The sequence below is a fragment of the Myodes glareolus genome, chromosome 14 (assembly GCF_982192425.1).
Source record: "Myodes glareolus chromosome 14, mMyoGla1.1, whole genome shotgun sequence".
NCBI classification, from domain to species: Eukaryota; Metazoa; Chordata; class Mammalia; order Rodentia; family Cricetidae; genus Myodes; species Myodes glareolus.
Genome location: NC_142039.1, coordinates 69,958,816 through 69,975,481, shown reverse-complemented (window position 1 = coordinate 69,975,481; position 16,666 = coordinate 69,958,816). Strand labels below are relative to the sequence as shown.

At 46.1% G+C, this 16,666-nt stretch overlaps 1 protein-coding gene across 1 annotated transcript; it reads left to right on the top strand.

Moving 5' to 3' along the window:
* Positions 1-13: 13 nt before the first annotated feature.
* Positions 14-9,262, top strand: Thoc3 (THO complex subunit 3). Its single transcript, XM_087896603.1, has 6 exons — positions 14-353; positions 1,130-1,286; positions 2,502-2,706; positions 4,123-4,284; positions 4,376-4,476; positions 7,911-9,262. Exons 1-6 carry the CDS (start codon positions 87-89, stop codon positions 8,072-8,074), a joined length of 1,056 nt encoding a protein of 351 aa, XP_087752729.1. The 5' UTR covers positions 14-86; the 3' UTR covers positions 8,075-9,262.
* Positions 9,263-16,666: the final 7,404 nt, after the last annotated feature.

Genomic DNA, 16,666 nt, shown 5'->3' with positions numbered 1-16,666 from the left:
CGTGCGCATGCGCGCGGCAGCGGCGCCAGGCCCAGTTAACTAGCTACCGGTACACAGTCTTTGCTGAGGGCGGCATTGAGGGCGGTATGGCGGTACCCACGTCGATTCTCGGGCCCCCGCCGCCCCCCCAAACTGGTCCCGGTTCGATGGTGGCCTGGAGCTCTATGAGCAGTGGCCCGTCTCGCTATGTGCTCGGGATGCAGGAACTGTTCCGAGGCCACAGCAAGACGCGCGAGTTCCCGGCGCACAGTGCCAAGGTGCATTCGGTGGCCTGGAGCTGCGACGGTCGTCGCTTGGCCTCGGGGTCCTTCGACAAGACTGCCAGCGTGTTTTTGCTGGAGAAGGACCGACTGGTGAGCTTATAGGGCTTAGCTCAGGCCGGGAAGAGGATGCAGGAGGGGGCAGAGGAATGAACAGGAGCGTGATCTGTCGGTGGTGGTGATGAGGAAGAGTGTGATGGCGCTGGAAGAGTCGGGGGGGGGGGAGGGACGACGAGTGGGGTGAGGCCGCCTGGAGGAGAGCTGAGTGTGAACATAGTGGTAGTAAAGAGGTGTGGCGAAGGGATTGCGAGCCAGAGGAAGTTGAATCAATTGGCTGGGAGTGGTGAGGGTCTCCAAGAGCCCTGGGAAGGAATCCCTGACGGGGAGTGGCTGGGAACTGAAAGGGTGGTAGAGTCCCTTAGGGTGTCTAGGAGGTTTTATCTGAACGTGATAGCATGGGGTTGGAGAGATGGCTCAGCGGTTAAGAGCACTAGCCTCTTTCAGAAGACCTGGGTTCCGTTTCCATCACCCACATGCAGCTCACAACTGTCTTTAACTCCAGTTCCATGGGATCCGGCATCATCACACACACATATGTGCAGGCAAAACACCAATGCACATAAGACAAAAATAAATAAATTATTAAAAAAAAGAAAATGATAGCATGGCCTTTGGGAATTGACTGGTGGGTTGGGGATGATGGTGCTGGTAGAAAAGAAAATAGGGAGGGCAGGAAGGGCAAGAGTAAGGGCGAGTGTCGAAGCTCAGAGCAGTTCACAGGGGCGGAAGTTTCGGAAAGGACTGGATTAAGTTAGGTTGCATGTGGAGGCACATACATCTGTGTGAAGTGGCATCCGGGTTCTTCCTAGGTCAAAGAAAACAACTACCGGGGACATGGAGATAGCGTGGATCAGCTTTGCTGGCATCCGAGCAACCCTGACCTCTTTGTCACGGCGTCTGGAGATAAAACCATTCGCATCTGGGATGTGAGGACTACAAAATGCATTGCCACCGTGAACACCAAAGGTAACTTCAGAACGAGGAGCTTTAGGTGGGAAAGCTAGGGTAATTGTCAGCAACCGTTTACCGTGTTCTTTATAGCTAGTGCTCTACGTCGTGGGTTATCAGGATGGAATACATATGTCTGCCTGGAGGAGACAAGGGGGAATAGAATTTGGGCACTTTTGATCATCTGTAGTAATTCCTGGTCAGAGTGAGAGGGCAAGCAATCGAAACAGTACAAAAAGAATAGTATTGCAAAGGCATGAAGAGTTCAGGAGGTTCTTGCAGGTTAGAATGGCTAAAACTCGGTTTTGAAGAAGTGATTGGAAAGTTGTGCATTCCATTTAAACACTGTGTTCATGTCATATAGTATCCTCCAAATCTCGAGCTATCATAATTGACTCCAAGTGGTCATTTAAATTTTCTTTCAGAAGCATTTTTGTTGTTTTTATCCTTATTATTATTTGGTTTTTTGAGATAGGGTTTGTCTGTAGCTTTGGAGCCTGTCTTGGAACTAGCTTTTGTAGACCAGGCTGACGTTGAACTCGCAGAGATCCACCTGCCTCTTCCTCCTGAGAGTGCTGGCCGGGATTAAAGGCGTGTGCCACCACTGCCCGGCTAGATTTTTTCATTTTCAAGTATGTGTGCCACATTTGTACAGATGCCCGAAGAAAGCGTCTTATCCTCTGTAAATGATCTTACGGCTGACTGTGAACTGTGAGTGCTGGTAATTTAACTGGGGTCTCCTGGAAAACAAGTGCTCTTTGTTTGTGTTTCAAGACAGGGTTTTCCTGTAGCTTTTTGAGCCTGTCCTGGAGCTCACTCTGTGGACCAGGCTGTCCTCTCAGGCATCCACCTGCCTCTGCCTCCTGAGTACTGGAGTTAGAGGCGTGTGCCACCACCACCCAGCTCCCACAACAAATTCTGATAGATTTTAAAATGCACTGTGGATAGTAAAGTGTGAAAAAAAATGGCATTTTTGATTCAGTGAAGTTGAACATTTTAACTTAATGTATTCAGCGTGGACGACGCCTGTCTCCTGATGACGACAGGCACCTGGGAGTGGCCTGGTGTGGTGCTTTTGGCGGTTACCATTTGGCCAGTGGTCGCTTCCTTCCATTGACCTGGTGATGTGAGCGCTGAAGCTAGCTCTGATCTTCTTTCCAGGATAGCAGAATAAGCTTCTGGAGGAGGCTGGGCAAGGGTGATGTTGGTGACAGACTGTGTCTGGGTTCCCAGGGGAGAACATTAATATCTGCTGGAGTCCCGATGGGCAGACCATTGCTGTGGGCAACAAGGATGACGTTGTGACCTTTATTGATGCCAAGACGCACCGTTCCAAAGCAGAAGAGCAGTTCAAGTTTGAGGTCAACGAAATCTCCTGGAATAACGATAATAACATGTTCTTCCTGACCAATGGCAATGGCTGTATCAACATTCTCAGGTGAGGGGTTCTGACTGCGGGGACTGTTATACCTCTGCACAGGTGCTGTGTCAGGGACAGAGATGAGTTAGGTGAGAGCCTATCTTAAAAGACCTGAAGAAGAATATTTAAAAATTCTAGTTTCAGCCAGGTGGTGGTGGTGCATGCCTTTAATCCCAGCACTTGAGAGGCAGAGGCAGGTGAGTTCGAGGCCAGCCTGCTCTACAGTGTGAGTTCTAGGACACCCAGGGCTGTTACACAGAGAAAGCCTGCTGTCTTGAAAAATAAACAAACAAATTAAAAAAAAATCCTAGTTTCTTTTTGTCACATTTGAAGCAGATAGTCTGGATTTTATTGTTCTTACTGGTATTGATTGTATCGTCCTATTTGACTGACAGGGGACTGAGTTTGTAAAGATTCAGTTAATTATCAGATTGCTGGCCCAGGGACTTAATGTACCTTGAATTGTGACTAATTGACTCCCTTAAAATCTCAACTTAAATATCATTTTCCCTCTAGCCAAGCCACAAGTCACTTCTATCCTTTTTTTTTTCTTTCCTTTTTTTATGAAACAGGTTTCTCTGTGTAATAGCTCTGGTTGTCCTGGAACTTGCTTTGTAAACTCCCATCCTTCTATCCTGATTTCTCTCTGAGATAAGAGGAGGGTTTTAGTGTGTCTTATGCACTTTCTAACATCCTATAGGAAGCATTTCTTAATTCTATATTATAGTGTGTATTTTATTTATCTCTATCTCATATTAGCATTTCCATGGTGGAAAGGACTGTGCTGGCCTTGTTTTCCATTGAATTGCTATTGCCAAACCTAATGCCTGTCTTAATGGTGGGATTTCAGTAAAGATTTGTTCTATAAATAAATGAAAACGTGGTACTAAAATCAGGTCAGTAGGATCTATGGCTGTATCAGTTATATCAGTGAGTAATGCAAGACAGAGGGGTGTAGATGCTGTGGTGGAGAAGTTGGAGTTTGCTGTGCATCCATAGTTAAACAGAACAGAACAGAAGTCGTCATACTGAAGGAGTGATATATTTATAAACCTCTAGGTACTTTACTGTGCTTTTTGTGTGTCTTGTGTTGGATAGTTTTGCTGGGTATAACAGTCCTGGCTTCATTTTTCCTTCTGTGTCTTGTGTTGGATAGTTTTGCTGGGTATAACAGTCCTGGCTTCATTTTTCCTTCTGTGTCTTGGGTGTGCCACTCTTCTTTATTTCTGCTATGAAGTGGCGCTCTCAGAAAGCCCAGAGGTGATGTGGTTTTATCTTGGTGTTTAATGGTATAGGTTCACGCTTAGGCCTGTGTTGTACTCGTTTAGTGGCTTGAGCAAATCTTTTTTAGGGAAGTTTTTTTTTTTTTTCTTTTGGTGTTTTAGTGCCACGGTCCCTTCCTGCACATTGATGGCTGCATGTCTTGTTTCTCAGCTACCCCGAACTAAAGCCTGTGCAGTCCATCAATGCCCATCCTTCTAACTGCATCTGTATCAAGTTTGACCCCATGGGGAAATACTTCGCCACAGGAAGTGCAGATGCTTTGGTCAGCCTCTGGGATGTCGATGAGTTAGTGTGCGTGCGGTGCTTCTCCAGGTAAGGAGCTCTGCTGCCTTTCTTGTCGGGTAAACTAACTGCTCCTGCCTCCGTTGGGACAATTCTGATGTTTTTGTTCGTTTTCTCATAGGTTGGATTGGCCGGTGAGGACCCTGAGTTTTAGCCACGATGGGAAGATGCTGGCGTCGGCCTCTGAGGACCATTTCATTGACATAGCTGAAGTGGAGACAGGTAACTGTGTGTGATAGCTGGCCTCATGCCTTTGTTGGCATGTTTAGCTCTGCACCCTGCTACTCCACCAGCTTATCCGACATGGACTTGTCTTGAGATCAGCTTGCTGATATGACCGTCAGTTTCACACAGCGATGGGATGAAAGCACAGGAAGAGGTGCCAGGTTTGAAGGAAGTGCTGTAGGAAAACACTTTACATTTATTAGTTCTTCATTATAAAAAGTGTATTTTTCTGAGACAGGTCTAACTTTGTAGCTCTAACTGGCCTGGGAACTCCTGATATAGAAGAGGCTGGCCTTGAACTTACAGAGATCCATCCTGAGTGCTGGGATTAAAGTGATACACAATTATGTTTGAGTAAAAAGCTTTTTAAATAAGAGACAAAGAGCTGGACATTTGTGCGTATTCCCTCCCAAGCCCTACTGTCCTGCCCCTTTCTGGCTTCTCCTGTCAGTTTTCTGTGTTCCCCAGTTTTGCTTCTACTTTGAAGTAGTTCGTAAATACATGCTTTTATGTATTTGTAAAATCTAGCACCCCCCCAAATGCGAGAAAGCATGGAGTGTTCACCTTTCTGTTGCATTTTGCATGATTATCACCAAGTTGTGATAATCTGTCTTGGCTTCTTCCCTGTAGCTGTGATAAAACACTCTTTGAAAGCAGCTTTCTGGAGATAGAATGGTCTGGCTTACAGTTAGTTACAGACCATCATGGCGGGAGCCAGTCAACATTACATCATGGCCAAGAGCGGAGAGCCATGGATAAATGCCTGTGCTCAGCTTCCCTTCTTCCGTTCAGTCCAGGGACCAGCCCCCGAAACTCACATTCTGGTGGGTCTTCCCACCTCAGGGAACTCAGTAAGAAAGCCCCTCACAGGCATGCCTCCTCTAGACTGAAGCTCGGGGAGACTCCCTTCACAGGTTGTTGACAATGCAGACTGGCAGCACGGTCCTGACTGAACCGTCTACAGTATGTAAAGTCCTTTGAGAGGATAGTGGGTCTGTGTGTTAAAGAGATAAAGGTTTTGGGGGCTGGAGAGATGGCTCAGTGGTTAAGAGCACAGTCTGCTTTTCCAGAGGTCCTGACTTCAATTCCCAGCAACCACATGGTGGCTCACAACCATCTTTAATGAGATCTGCCGCCGCCTTCTGGCGCGTGGGCATATATGGAGGCAGAATGTTGTATACATAATAAAAAATAAATAAATCTTTAAAAAAAAGAGAGAGATAAAGGTTTTTAATCTTGGGTGAGCGTAGCCAACCACTCAGTAATGCAGGGCCTCTAGGACAGGCTTCTTAAACATTCTCCAGCCATGGCCCAAAGGGGGCAGGTACAGTTGCTTGAGAATTTTTATGTGACCCTGGGTATATAGGTCTACAGAACAGTTACTGATAGTGAGTGTTCTAGGGTGGAGCCCAGGTCACCAGGTTTGTTTAGTAAATGCTGGTATCTGATGAGCTACTTTGCCAGCTTCACATTTTTAGGTCCATAATTTAGAGATAACTATTGCTAATTTTTTGTACATTTCTTTTCAGTTTTTTTTCTGTCTATGTATTTTTATTGGAGTAAACAACTCCTGACTATTTTTGATAGGTTGAAACAAGGTAAGAATGAATTTTGATTTTATTCCTCATAATGTATAGAATAGGACCGATTTTAATAGAATTATTTCAGTTTTCAGTTTCAGACACACCTCACAATTTGCAGTAGTCTGTTTTAGCTGGTGGCTTGGGATTGTGGTCTCAGTCTCACACAGTCAGCATTGTATGTCATCTGATGATCAAGCTCTGCAGTAAATTATCGGGGTGTTTATCCTAGTTAGGGTTGCTATTGCTGTGATGAAACACCAGGACCAAAATGATTTGGGGTTTATTTCCACATCACTGTTCATCATCAAAGGAAGTCAGGACAGCAGCTCAAAGAAGGCAGGGACCTGGAGGCAGGGGTTGATGCAGAGACCACAGAGGGGTACTGCTTACTGGCTTGTTCTTTGTAACTTTCTCAGCCTACTTTCTTATAGAACCCAGGACTACCAACCCATGGATGGCCCCACCCAAATTGAGCAGGGCTCTTACCCATCAATCACTAGTTAAGAAAATGCCCTGTCTGTCTGCCTATAGATCTCATGCAGGCATTTTCTCAGTTGTCTCCCTCCTCTCCATTGACTCTGGCTTGTGTCAAGTTGACATAGACGAGCCAGCACAGCACTCAGTTTGTAAGGCTGCATGGTTACCTGGGAAACATGTCAGGCTTTTTCATGATTGCTTTGGTTTTCTTGAGTTGTGTGAAGTATTTGTCTTAACTAAATCCATAACAAATGATACAGAATTAAGCAGGTAAAGAGAGAGAGAATCGTGTAGTAGTGAGTGCCTCCAAACCACTGAGTATGTCCACATAGCTTAGAAATTATTCAGACAAGCCATAGATAGCTGCCCTGGCATAGAATTACTTTAAATACTTCATATATATAAACATAAAAGTAAGTACTTATAATAAGCATATATATGCATACATCTTTATAGTTTATAATATAATTTGTTGGCCATATAGTTGACCTGTTAGATGTGTACTACACTTAAGTCTTTTGTAAAGTTTAAAAAAAAAAAACTTTTTTGATGTTATGGCTGTTTTTCCTGCATATATATCTACATATGTTTGCCTTTTGCTCACAGTGACCAGAAAGGGAGAGGGGTTGAATTCTTGGGTATTGGATTCCTTTAGGCTGGCGTTAAACAGATGGCTGTGAACTGCCGTGTAGGTGCTGGGAATCAAACCTGGTTCCTTTAGAACAACAGCCAATGCTCTTAGCTGCTAAGAGCAACTTTCCAGCTCCTGACAGTATAAGTCTTAACTCTTAAGTTAGGGGAAAAGTGGAGCAGAGCTGAAAGAAGTCATGAATAATTTCAACAGATTAGAAGAGTCACTTTTGGGAAAGATTATTTGCAAGACTTTGTGGTGTATGATGCCCGTGTCTTTGGAGACAAACTGCCTCATTGACTGTGTGTGCTATTTGTCTAGTGTCCCTTTGTTAAGACACCACTTCTCCCTCATTCATAAATAGTTTAAAAAGCTGTCTTACTGGATTCAGTAAAGTTCAGCCTCTTTTTAAGGTCCAAATGGTAGCTGTTCATTGTTCTTCTAGGGGGTATAGAGCCTGTCACCTACCTGTGTGTGACATCTCTATGCCTTTGTGTTCTCTGTGAGTACTTAATGAATGTGCTGCTTAATCACATTCCTTATGGGGGCTGGAGAGATGGCTCGGGGTTCAGAGCTCTGGCTGCCTTTCTAGAGGACCTGGTTTCAAACATTCCCAGCACCCACATGGCAGCTCACAGCTATCTGTAGCTCAGTTCCAGGGAATCTCATACCCTCACTCCAATGCACATAAAATTAAATAAGTTATTAAAAAAATAACATTTTTATGTTGATTTCTGTAGGAGACAAGCTGTGGGAAGTGCAATGTGAGTCCCCAACTTTCACCGTGGCTTGGCACCCCAAGAGGCCTCTGCTGGCGTTTGCCTGTGATGACAAAGATGGCAAATATGACAGCAGTCGGGAAGCTGGCACTGTGAAGCTGTTTGGGCTCCCAAATGACTCCTGAACGCTGCGGAGACCTTCCTTTGTGTCTGCTGTTCTCTGGACTTTGTGGGCACTCTGAGTGTTTATAAATTGTCATAGACTACAACGCTGTGGTTGAACTGCATCCCTAATCCTCTCTGTGGTTCTGAGACCAGAAGTGACCTCACAGAGCTAAGCAAGTGCTAACTACTTAGCTACATCCCCCACCCTGCCCTGCCCCTTTTCCTGGTTTTTGTTTTTGGTGTTTTGTGTTAGGTGTTTCCATCCTTCCCCGTATTGCCAGTTAGCTAATGAGGGCTTTGCAAGTATGGGTCCTGATCCCTTTTAGGGTTCTCTAAGGGAACAGAACTGATAGTGTGTGTGAGTGTGTGTGAGTGTGTGTGTGTGTGTGTGTGTGTGTGTGTGTGTGTATGAGAGAGAGAGAGAGAGAGAGAGAGAGAGAGAGAGAGAGAGAGAGAGAGAGAGAGAGAGAGGCTTACAGCCTGATTTCCGAGTAGTTCAACAACAGCAGTCTTCTGGTAGGAAGGCCAGGACTGTATGGTGTCTGTTCTGGTGCTGGAGTCCCGCGGGATCCCTAGAGAACTGCTGGTCTTTAGCCTACGCTGGAGTCCTGAAGAAGTAGGTTCTAATCTCAGCAACAGCATAGGTGAACGTGGCAACGAGAGTGAGAACAAGCAGGCGAAGAGCAAACGCTTCCTTTCTCCATGTCCTTTTTTAGGGTGCCACCTGAATGTGTGGCCTGGATTTAGGGTAGGTCTTCCGACCTCAAATGATCAAGAGAAATCTCTGAGATGTGCCCTGCTGGGTGGTTTCAGTGATTTCCGGACACAGTCGAGCTGATCCAAGGTTAGCCATCACATGACCAGCACAGCACGCCCTCTGTCTGAGCCCTGTTCAGGATTTTAGGTAAATGGCAGAGTTTGCTGAGCATAGCTCTTAGTCAGTGCTTATTTAGAGGGAGGGCAGGGCAGGGATGGGATTTTAAAAAATAATTTTAAGAATTGAGCATTTAATAAAACTGATTTTTATTATAATGCTTCTAAAGTTATGATGTTACTATTTTTATTCCAGTCAGAAACTGAAGTTTTTAAATTTCGTTTTGTTTTTAAATCTGAGAGAGATAGAGTTTATAATCCTGTGTAACATTCTAACCAAGAACTCTGAACTGCAGTGCTGGGCTGCTGCAGTACTTTAAAGTCATTTGATTACATGGTGTGTGTGTGTCTGACCTCATTCTATCTGGTTTTGTATATAACAAATTAGGGCAAACATAGAGAAACATTGTAAAACAAATAAATACAAAATCAGATTGAGAAAAATGCAAATACCGGAGAGATGGCTCAGGTTAAGAGACTGCTCTTCCAAAGGACCCTGGTTCAATTCCCGCAACTGTATTTCCAGCTCCAGGGTGTCCAACACCCTCATACAGACAGACATGCAAGCAAAACACCAACGCACATACATAAAAAGGAATCATTTAAAAGAAGGAAATATATGAAAAGTGAGGACCTACATGGATGACTTATTAATTTAAATGTCTTTGAACTTCCTTGACAGCACTCAGGATGGAGACAGGCAGTGTGCTGGTCTTTGTTTTTGTCACAAGTTCTCATCGTGTTGCCCAGGCTAGTCTGGGACTTGCTCTGTAGCTCAGGTTGGCCTACACAGTCCTCCAGCCTCAACCTCCTGAGTGCTATTATTACAGGCAGATAGCACATTTGTTGTAGGGATCTTTCTGGAATAAGTACTCTGACACCCGTGAGAGTGGACGGAAGCCAGGCCAGCTTCTGAAAGCCTCAGGCCTGGGTCCAGTTTGCATTCTCGTTTTACACTTTAAAAGCCACAAGGCATTGTGAGAGGCATTGGAGATTTTACAGAAGCGTACTGGCAGGCTGGTTGTTAGGGGCAACGATCCATCGGTTCAGCCTTGACCAGGTCCTTCTGTTCCAGGGAGTAAGTGAAGTCATGCTTGGCAAGGAGGCAGTACAAGCCGTGCCATTAGCGCATCACTAAGTAGTCAACAAATCAACCTCATTCTGCTTCATTAAGCCTGGCTTCTTAGGAGCAGTGCTTGCCAGGGCTGGGGATGTTTTGAGATGGGCTCTTGCAGTGTAACCCTGCCTGAACTGGTACTCACCAGGGTGGCCTCTAATTCAAAACAATCCCCCTGCCTCGGTCTCCTGACTTAAGTCTTAAAGACATTTTTAGTTACGACCTTCCCTGTGTCTGTGATGATGAGCATTTTGCCTGTTACCAGTTCTTACTGCCTTTTGAGGAGGGTATTTCCGACTTTCTAGTCTTGGGAATTATAGGTAACTCACTGCTAATCACAACGGGATCATGTTCAGATCCAGGTCTGCTGGAAGGCCTTGCGAACCTTAACTTTGTTTCTGAAGATTGTCCTTCGTGTTTCACAGGAGGAGGCCTTGGTCCCAGGTTAGTGAGGGGACCTGCTGCTCTCAGTCTTGGGCTGGGTGTTGTTTCTTCAGCTTCCCAGCAGCCTGTCGTGGACGTTCCTTGCCACCCTTACTTAAGTTCAGTGGTGTTCGTGTCACCGGTGTACTTGTGGGCACTCTTTTCCTGTTTTCTAATTCCTGTGGCCACTGCTGTACCTAGCTGTTTCCCTTCACGTTGGAAAAGGATGTTGAGGGTTTGTGCAGTTGACTCCCCCCTCATCTGTGTGGGGGTTTTCCTTTCTCAGTTTGTCTACAGTGTGGTGCACACTGCTTATTAGAGATTAACTGTCACCTACACTAGTCCACTCGAGAAGAGCTCCCTCTAGTGGCAGTCTTTGCACAGTGCTTGAACTTCCTAGAACCTAGGAAGTTTTGGTGTCAAATGCATCGGAAGAATGACATTGTGTGTGTCCTAGACCTGATGCTTCCCATGGTTTGAGTGCATTCTGTGGTGTAGAGTTAGTGGGAGGCTGAAGGGAGGCTAAGGACTGGATTTTAGTTGGCAAGTTAAAACTGGGATTTACTATTCCCTGATCTATCATGGTATTGGCCTGAAGGAAAAAAAAATAGCTGAAGGGTAGGAACTTTTATCTGGGCATAGTGGCTCCCACCTTTTAATTCTGGCACTTAGGAGGCATAGGCCAGCCTAGTCAGCGCAGAGTTTCAGGCCAGCCAGGCCTGCAGTACTTCTGCGGCAGCCCTGGTGCTATGATGGCTATGTTGTGGGGGTTGGGGGATGTGTGTGCCTACATGCCCTGTGCCTGTTAGGAGCTGGCTGGAGTATAGTGTGATGGACTCAGTTTAAAGAGTGGTAGGGAGAGGCTGGAGGGATGGCTCAGCAGCTAAGAGCACTTGGTTCTGTTCCAAGTACCCATGTGGCAGCTCAAGACTCTAACTGCAGTTCCAGGGTGCTCACACCATCTCTGGCTTCCATAGACACTGCACATGTGGCACACATATATACTTGCAGATAAAACACTCATGAAATATATAAATATAGCAAGTGTTAGGTATGTCCTTGAGTCCCTTAACTCTCTGAAGGGCAGATTCCATTCCCAGAGACTTAATCCTAGAAAGAACAAACCATGGAAAGTTGACCCTCTGTGGGAGGAAAAAGCCCTCACAGAGTGGAAAGGTACACCTTGTCTCAAAGATCAGGAAGCCGGGAAACCACACGCTGGAGCTCACTGCAGACTCGGTATACCTATGTGCACGTGAGCTGTTGCCTTTTCCCCTGACACTGGCACGGTCCAAGTGACACCTCTTACTCTGAACCTGCCAGTCGTGAGAACCTGCCAGTCGTGATGGAGCGGAACCACTCTGATCACGAAGCTATGGACTAATGAGTTCCCTTCCCGCGGGCTGAGGGGAGGGAAGTGAAGGGAAGTGTCTCGCACAGCCCCTGGCACAGGTTGTGCGTTATAACTCTCTTCCCTAGAGGGAGGTGGGGCAGCTCCCAGTGAGCACAGGGGCTGGCTGCAGAGACCTTGTCCCCCCTGCCCCTCAGCTTGTTTGGTCCTCCCACAGCTGAATGGGCCACATTAATCACCCAGGTGTGGGTGCTGTGGAGAAGGCTCAGCCCTCACACCCGGCCCAGCGGGTGGTACGCTGACATGGCAGAGGGACTGTTTGCTTGCAGCCTGCTTGGGTCCATGATGGGTTTGTGTGTGCACAGCAAGGAGAGTGTAACTCAATGCTGTGTGCCAGTGGGTGGTATGGGGGAGGAAGGCAAAGTTCCAGGTAGCTGGGGTACCTAGGAGGGGTAGATGTGGGGGAGGAGGAGGTCTCAGTGCAAGTGTTGAGTAGAGTGGGGTCACATGTGCAGCAGAGGCCACCCGAGGGAGGGGGCTGCAGCTGGCCCCACAGCAAGGTGTCCTGTGGTGGAGAAGATGGTCAGGTGGAGTGGGAGGGGATTGGGTGGGGAGGGAAGTGGGAGTGTCAGGTCCTGGGACCTGGGCTCCAATTCTCTTTCTGGAGGAATCTGGACAAGCTACTTCACCGTCATGATTTTGCTCTCTGTGCTGGCATTATTATTATTATTATTAATTTTGATTTTTCAAGGCAAGGTTTCCCTGTATAACCTTGGCTGTCCTGGAACTCGATCTGTAGACCAGGCTGGCCTCGAACTCAGAGATCTGCCTGCCTCTGTCTCCCTAGTGCTGGGATTAAAGGTGTGTGCCTCCAACACCCGGCTTGTGCTGTCTATACTTACGTCAACTCGGCATAAGTGATTTGGAATGAAGTAATCTTTATTGAGCGAACGACTACATGATTGACCTGTGGGAAAACCTGCGTGGCATTTTCTTGGTTGGTGACTGATGGGGGAGGGCCCAACTGGATTTGGTTACCTTTTACTCCGCTCTTTGGGGGCTCACCACCCAGTTCCCAATAAATACATGGAGACTTAGTCCTACTTATGAATGTCCAGCTTTAGCTTGGCTTATTTCTAGCCAGCTTTTCATAAATTAACCCATCTACCTTTTGTCTCTGGGCTTTTATCTTTCTCTATCCTATATACCTTTCTTTACTTTTTACTCTGTGGTTTGCAGTGTGTTTAGGTGGCTGGCCCCTGATATCCTCCTTTCTTCTCTCAATCCTTGATTTTTCTCTTCCCAGGTTTCTCCTCTTATTTATTCTCTGCCTGCCAGCCCCACCTGTCTCTCCTGCCTAGCTATTGACTGTTCAGCTCTTTATTAGACCAATCAGGTGTTCTAGACAGGCAAAGTAACACAGCCTTCCAGTTAAACAAATGTAACATAAAAGAATGCAACACACCGGGTGGTGGTCATGCCTTTAATCCCAGCACTCGGAGGCAGAGACAGGTGGATCTCTGTGAGTTCGATGCCAGCCTGGTCAACAGAGCGAGTTTCAGGACAGGCTCTAAAGTTATGTAGAGAAATCCTGTTTTGAAGAACCCCCCCCAAAAAAATAAAGAATGCAATGCATCTTTATATCAGTAAACAAATATTCCACAGCATAAATGAATGTAATACCTCTTAAAATACTATTCTGCAACACACAACTCACTGGGTGGTGCTACCCTGAGCTGGTGGTTCTGGGTCTTATTAGCTGGCTGAACAAATCACCAAAGCAAACCAGAAAGCAGTCTTTCTCCATGGTCTCTGCTTCAGTTCCCGCCTCCATGTTCCTTGGCTTTCCTCAGTGGATTGTGACCAAGGGTATGTAAGCCAATTAAGCCCTTTACTCCACAAGTTGCTTTTAGTCATAGTCTTTATCACAGTGATAGAAGCCCAGCTAAGACTATCCTTTAAATTTTTTTTATAGTGCTAGAGATCAAACCCAGAGCCTCTCGCACACTGGGCTGTGCTCTTCCACTGAGTCTTTAAAGTGTTAATATTAGCAGAGTGGCTGGGGTGGAGTCTGTTGGCATTAAAATACCAGGCACATTATAGATGTTTGGTAAAAAAAACTCTTTTAGTTGTGCAGGTATAGCATGTGCAGGTATAGCATGTGCAGGTATAGCATGTGCAGGTGTAGCATGTGCAGGTATAGCATGTGCAGGTATAGCATGTGCAGGTGTAGCATGTGCAGGTATAGCATGTGCAGGTATAGCATGTGCAGGTATAGCATGTGCAGGTATAGCATGTGCAGGTATAGCATGTGCAGGTATAGCATGTGCAGGTGTAGCATGTGCAGGTGTAGCATGTGCAGGTATAGCATGTGCAGGTATAGCATGTGCAGGTATAGCATGTGCAGGTGTAGCATGTGCAGGTATAGCATGTGCAGGTATAGCATGTGCAGGTATAGCATGTGCAGGTATAGCATCATAGCAATGCAGGTATAGCATGTGCAGGTAGAGAATCATAACATGTGCAGGTATACCACTATAGCACATGCAGGTATAGCATTATAGCACATGCAGGTATAGCAATGCAGGTATAACACATGCAGGTATGTTGGCGAATTAGGTCGGTAAGATAAATAACCAGACCAGCTCAAAAATAACAGTTATATTTTAATAGTTGAAAAGGGGAAACTCATGCTACAAGAGTGGGAGGTCCGATGTCCTATATGTCCGGCAGGCACCGTGCAGAGAGAGCGCACGCCTGTGTCCTACCAGTTTTGCTACCTGGGCTAGAGGTAGCCACACCCTAACTAGATGTGATTGGTTGATAGTTTCCCCATTACAGGTATAGCATCATAGCACATGCAGGTATAGCACATGCTAGGCTGTGCTCATGCTGTGTAGACTTAGCTGCTATAAGAAGGGCTTTCACTATGGCCTGGGCCCATCACCTAAGCAAAGTGTAGTGTAGGCTTTAATAAGGCTGGTGTGGAGTGGGAAGGATTTGTAAATGGACATTTAATGCTTCTCAGTATCTCTTCACACAGCCTTAACACTGCATTAGTTACTTTTTATTGCTGTGATAAAATGCCGTAACCAACTTACAGAAGATTTGGCCTGTGGTTCCACAGGGAGAGTCCATAATGGCTGGGGAAAGACGGCAGCAGGCAGAGCAGGTAGCTGAGCGTCCCATTTTCAGGGACAAACACAGCAGAGAGTGGGCTGGATATGGGGCAAGGCTATAAACTCAAAGCCATCCCTAACAGTACTCCCTCCAGCCTTCTGAAGGTTCCATAGCCTCCCCAAACAGCACCACCAACTGGGGACCTAGCCTGTGGGGGACACCGTTATTGAATTCATCACAGACTTACTTACTTACTTTATTTATTTATTTATATTTTTTAAAACAGTCTTTTCTCATTTTACACATCAATCCCAGTTCCCTCTCCCTCAGACTTTTTTTTTTTAAAAGAATAATATATTCGGAACTGTTTAGTTAGTAGTTAAGATTTACTTTTTGTTTTTAATGTTTGAAATTATTGCCAATTGAACCTATAGTGCTTTATTTATTTATTTTATTTATTTTGATGTCGATCTTCAATCCAGGACTTCACACATACTAGGGAAGCACTCTCCAGCTGAACTACACTCCCAAGCCCTAGCTGTGATTTAAAGACATCTAATACCTTCAGCTTTTGTAATGTAGGAAAAGAGGACTGAGTGTGAAAAAGTCACCCAACTAACAATGCCCTAGTAACAGAGTTGCCTGTGTATGCTCGGTCACCATCAGCGGCTGCCATGGGCCTCCGAGAGCAAACGGTAGACACAGGCATCTTCCTACTCTGCCGTTAATGTCACTGGAAGGACACCAGGCAGGGAGTGCGGCAGATGGAGCAAGAGTCAGAACACCCTGTGGTGCCCTGAGCAGGCAACTAGAACATGGCCTCAACTTCACCCAGAATGGGGAGTAGAGCCAACTTGAGAAGTTTCCTCCTAGAATGAGATGGCGCAGGTGATGCGGCCTGGGATGCTGTCTGGAGCAGTTCTTTCTTGAGTGTCTGTGATGGGCAGCGTCCTGTCCAGCCTGGCAGCTGCAGGGCTTTGCTTGGCCTTAGACATTCTCACTGTCTTTGTTGGGAACGGCTAGGAAGTGTCTGAGTTCTCTCGGTTGGGCTCATACAGGGAAAGCGTGATAAAGCAGCCGGTGGTATCCATTAGGCAAGAGGTTAGGATTGTGTCCAGGATCCAGGATCAGTACATTGCTTTGAAGCCCATGTTCCTCCCGCTGTGTTATGACTCTGCCTTGGACCACAAATCCAGCTTCAAGTAGATGAGCCCTAACAGTGGCGTAGATATAAAAGCTCAGGAACTGTAGGGGTTTTCCTGTCGACTTTGGGATTCATGTGGTTCTCTGCAGAGAAGGTGCCAGTGTGCTCACTGTGTATCCAGAGGAAAGTGAAGTTTGGCTTGGTGAGCTGCAGACAAAAGACAGGTGAAGGCAGGCAAGTCCATTCAGCCTCGATACCTATCCAGTGCCAACCTGAGCACTAAGGATTCAGATGTGAAGATCAATAGTCTCCGTCTCAGGAACTCCTGGGCTGGCACAGAAATGGTTATAATTCAGTGTGGTCATGGTTGTGATGGCTAATTTTGGTTGTCAACCTGACCACCTGGAATCCATTAAAACCCAAGCAGCTGGGCACACCTGTGAGGGGTTTCTTGATTGAATTTATTTGAGCTGGCAAGACTCACCCTAAGTATGGGTTACATGTTCTGGTTGCAGCCACACATAAAAGACATGGAAGATGGAAGCTTTTTCTTTCTTTCTTTCTTTCTTTCTTTCTTTCTTTCT

What these genes read in the sequence shown, in the direction of transcription:
- Thoc3 (XM_087896603.1), top strand. Translation starts at nt 87, where the DNA reads ATGGCGGTACCCACGTCGATTCTCGGGCCCCCGCCGCCCCCCCAAACT. An exon ending in TGCTGGAGAAGGACCGACTG is followed by an intron (nt 354 to 1,129) that starts GTGAGCTTATAG and finishes GGTTCTTCCTAG; the next exon opens with GTCAAAGAAAACAACTACCG. An exon ending in TGCCACCGTGAACACCAAAG is followed by an intron (nt 1,287 to 2,501) that starts GTAACTTCAGAA and finishes CTGGGTTCCCAG; the next exon opens with GGGAGAACATTAATATCTGC.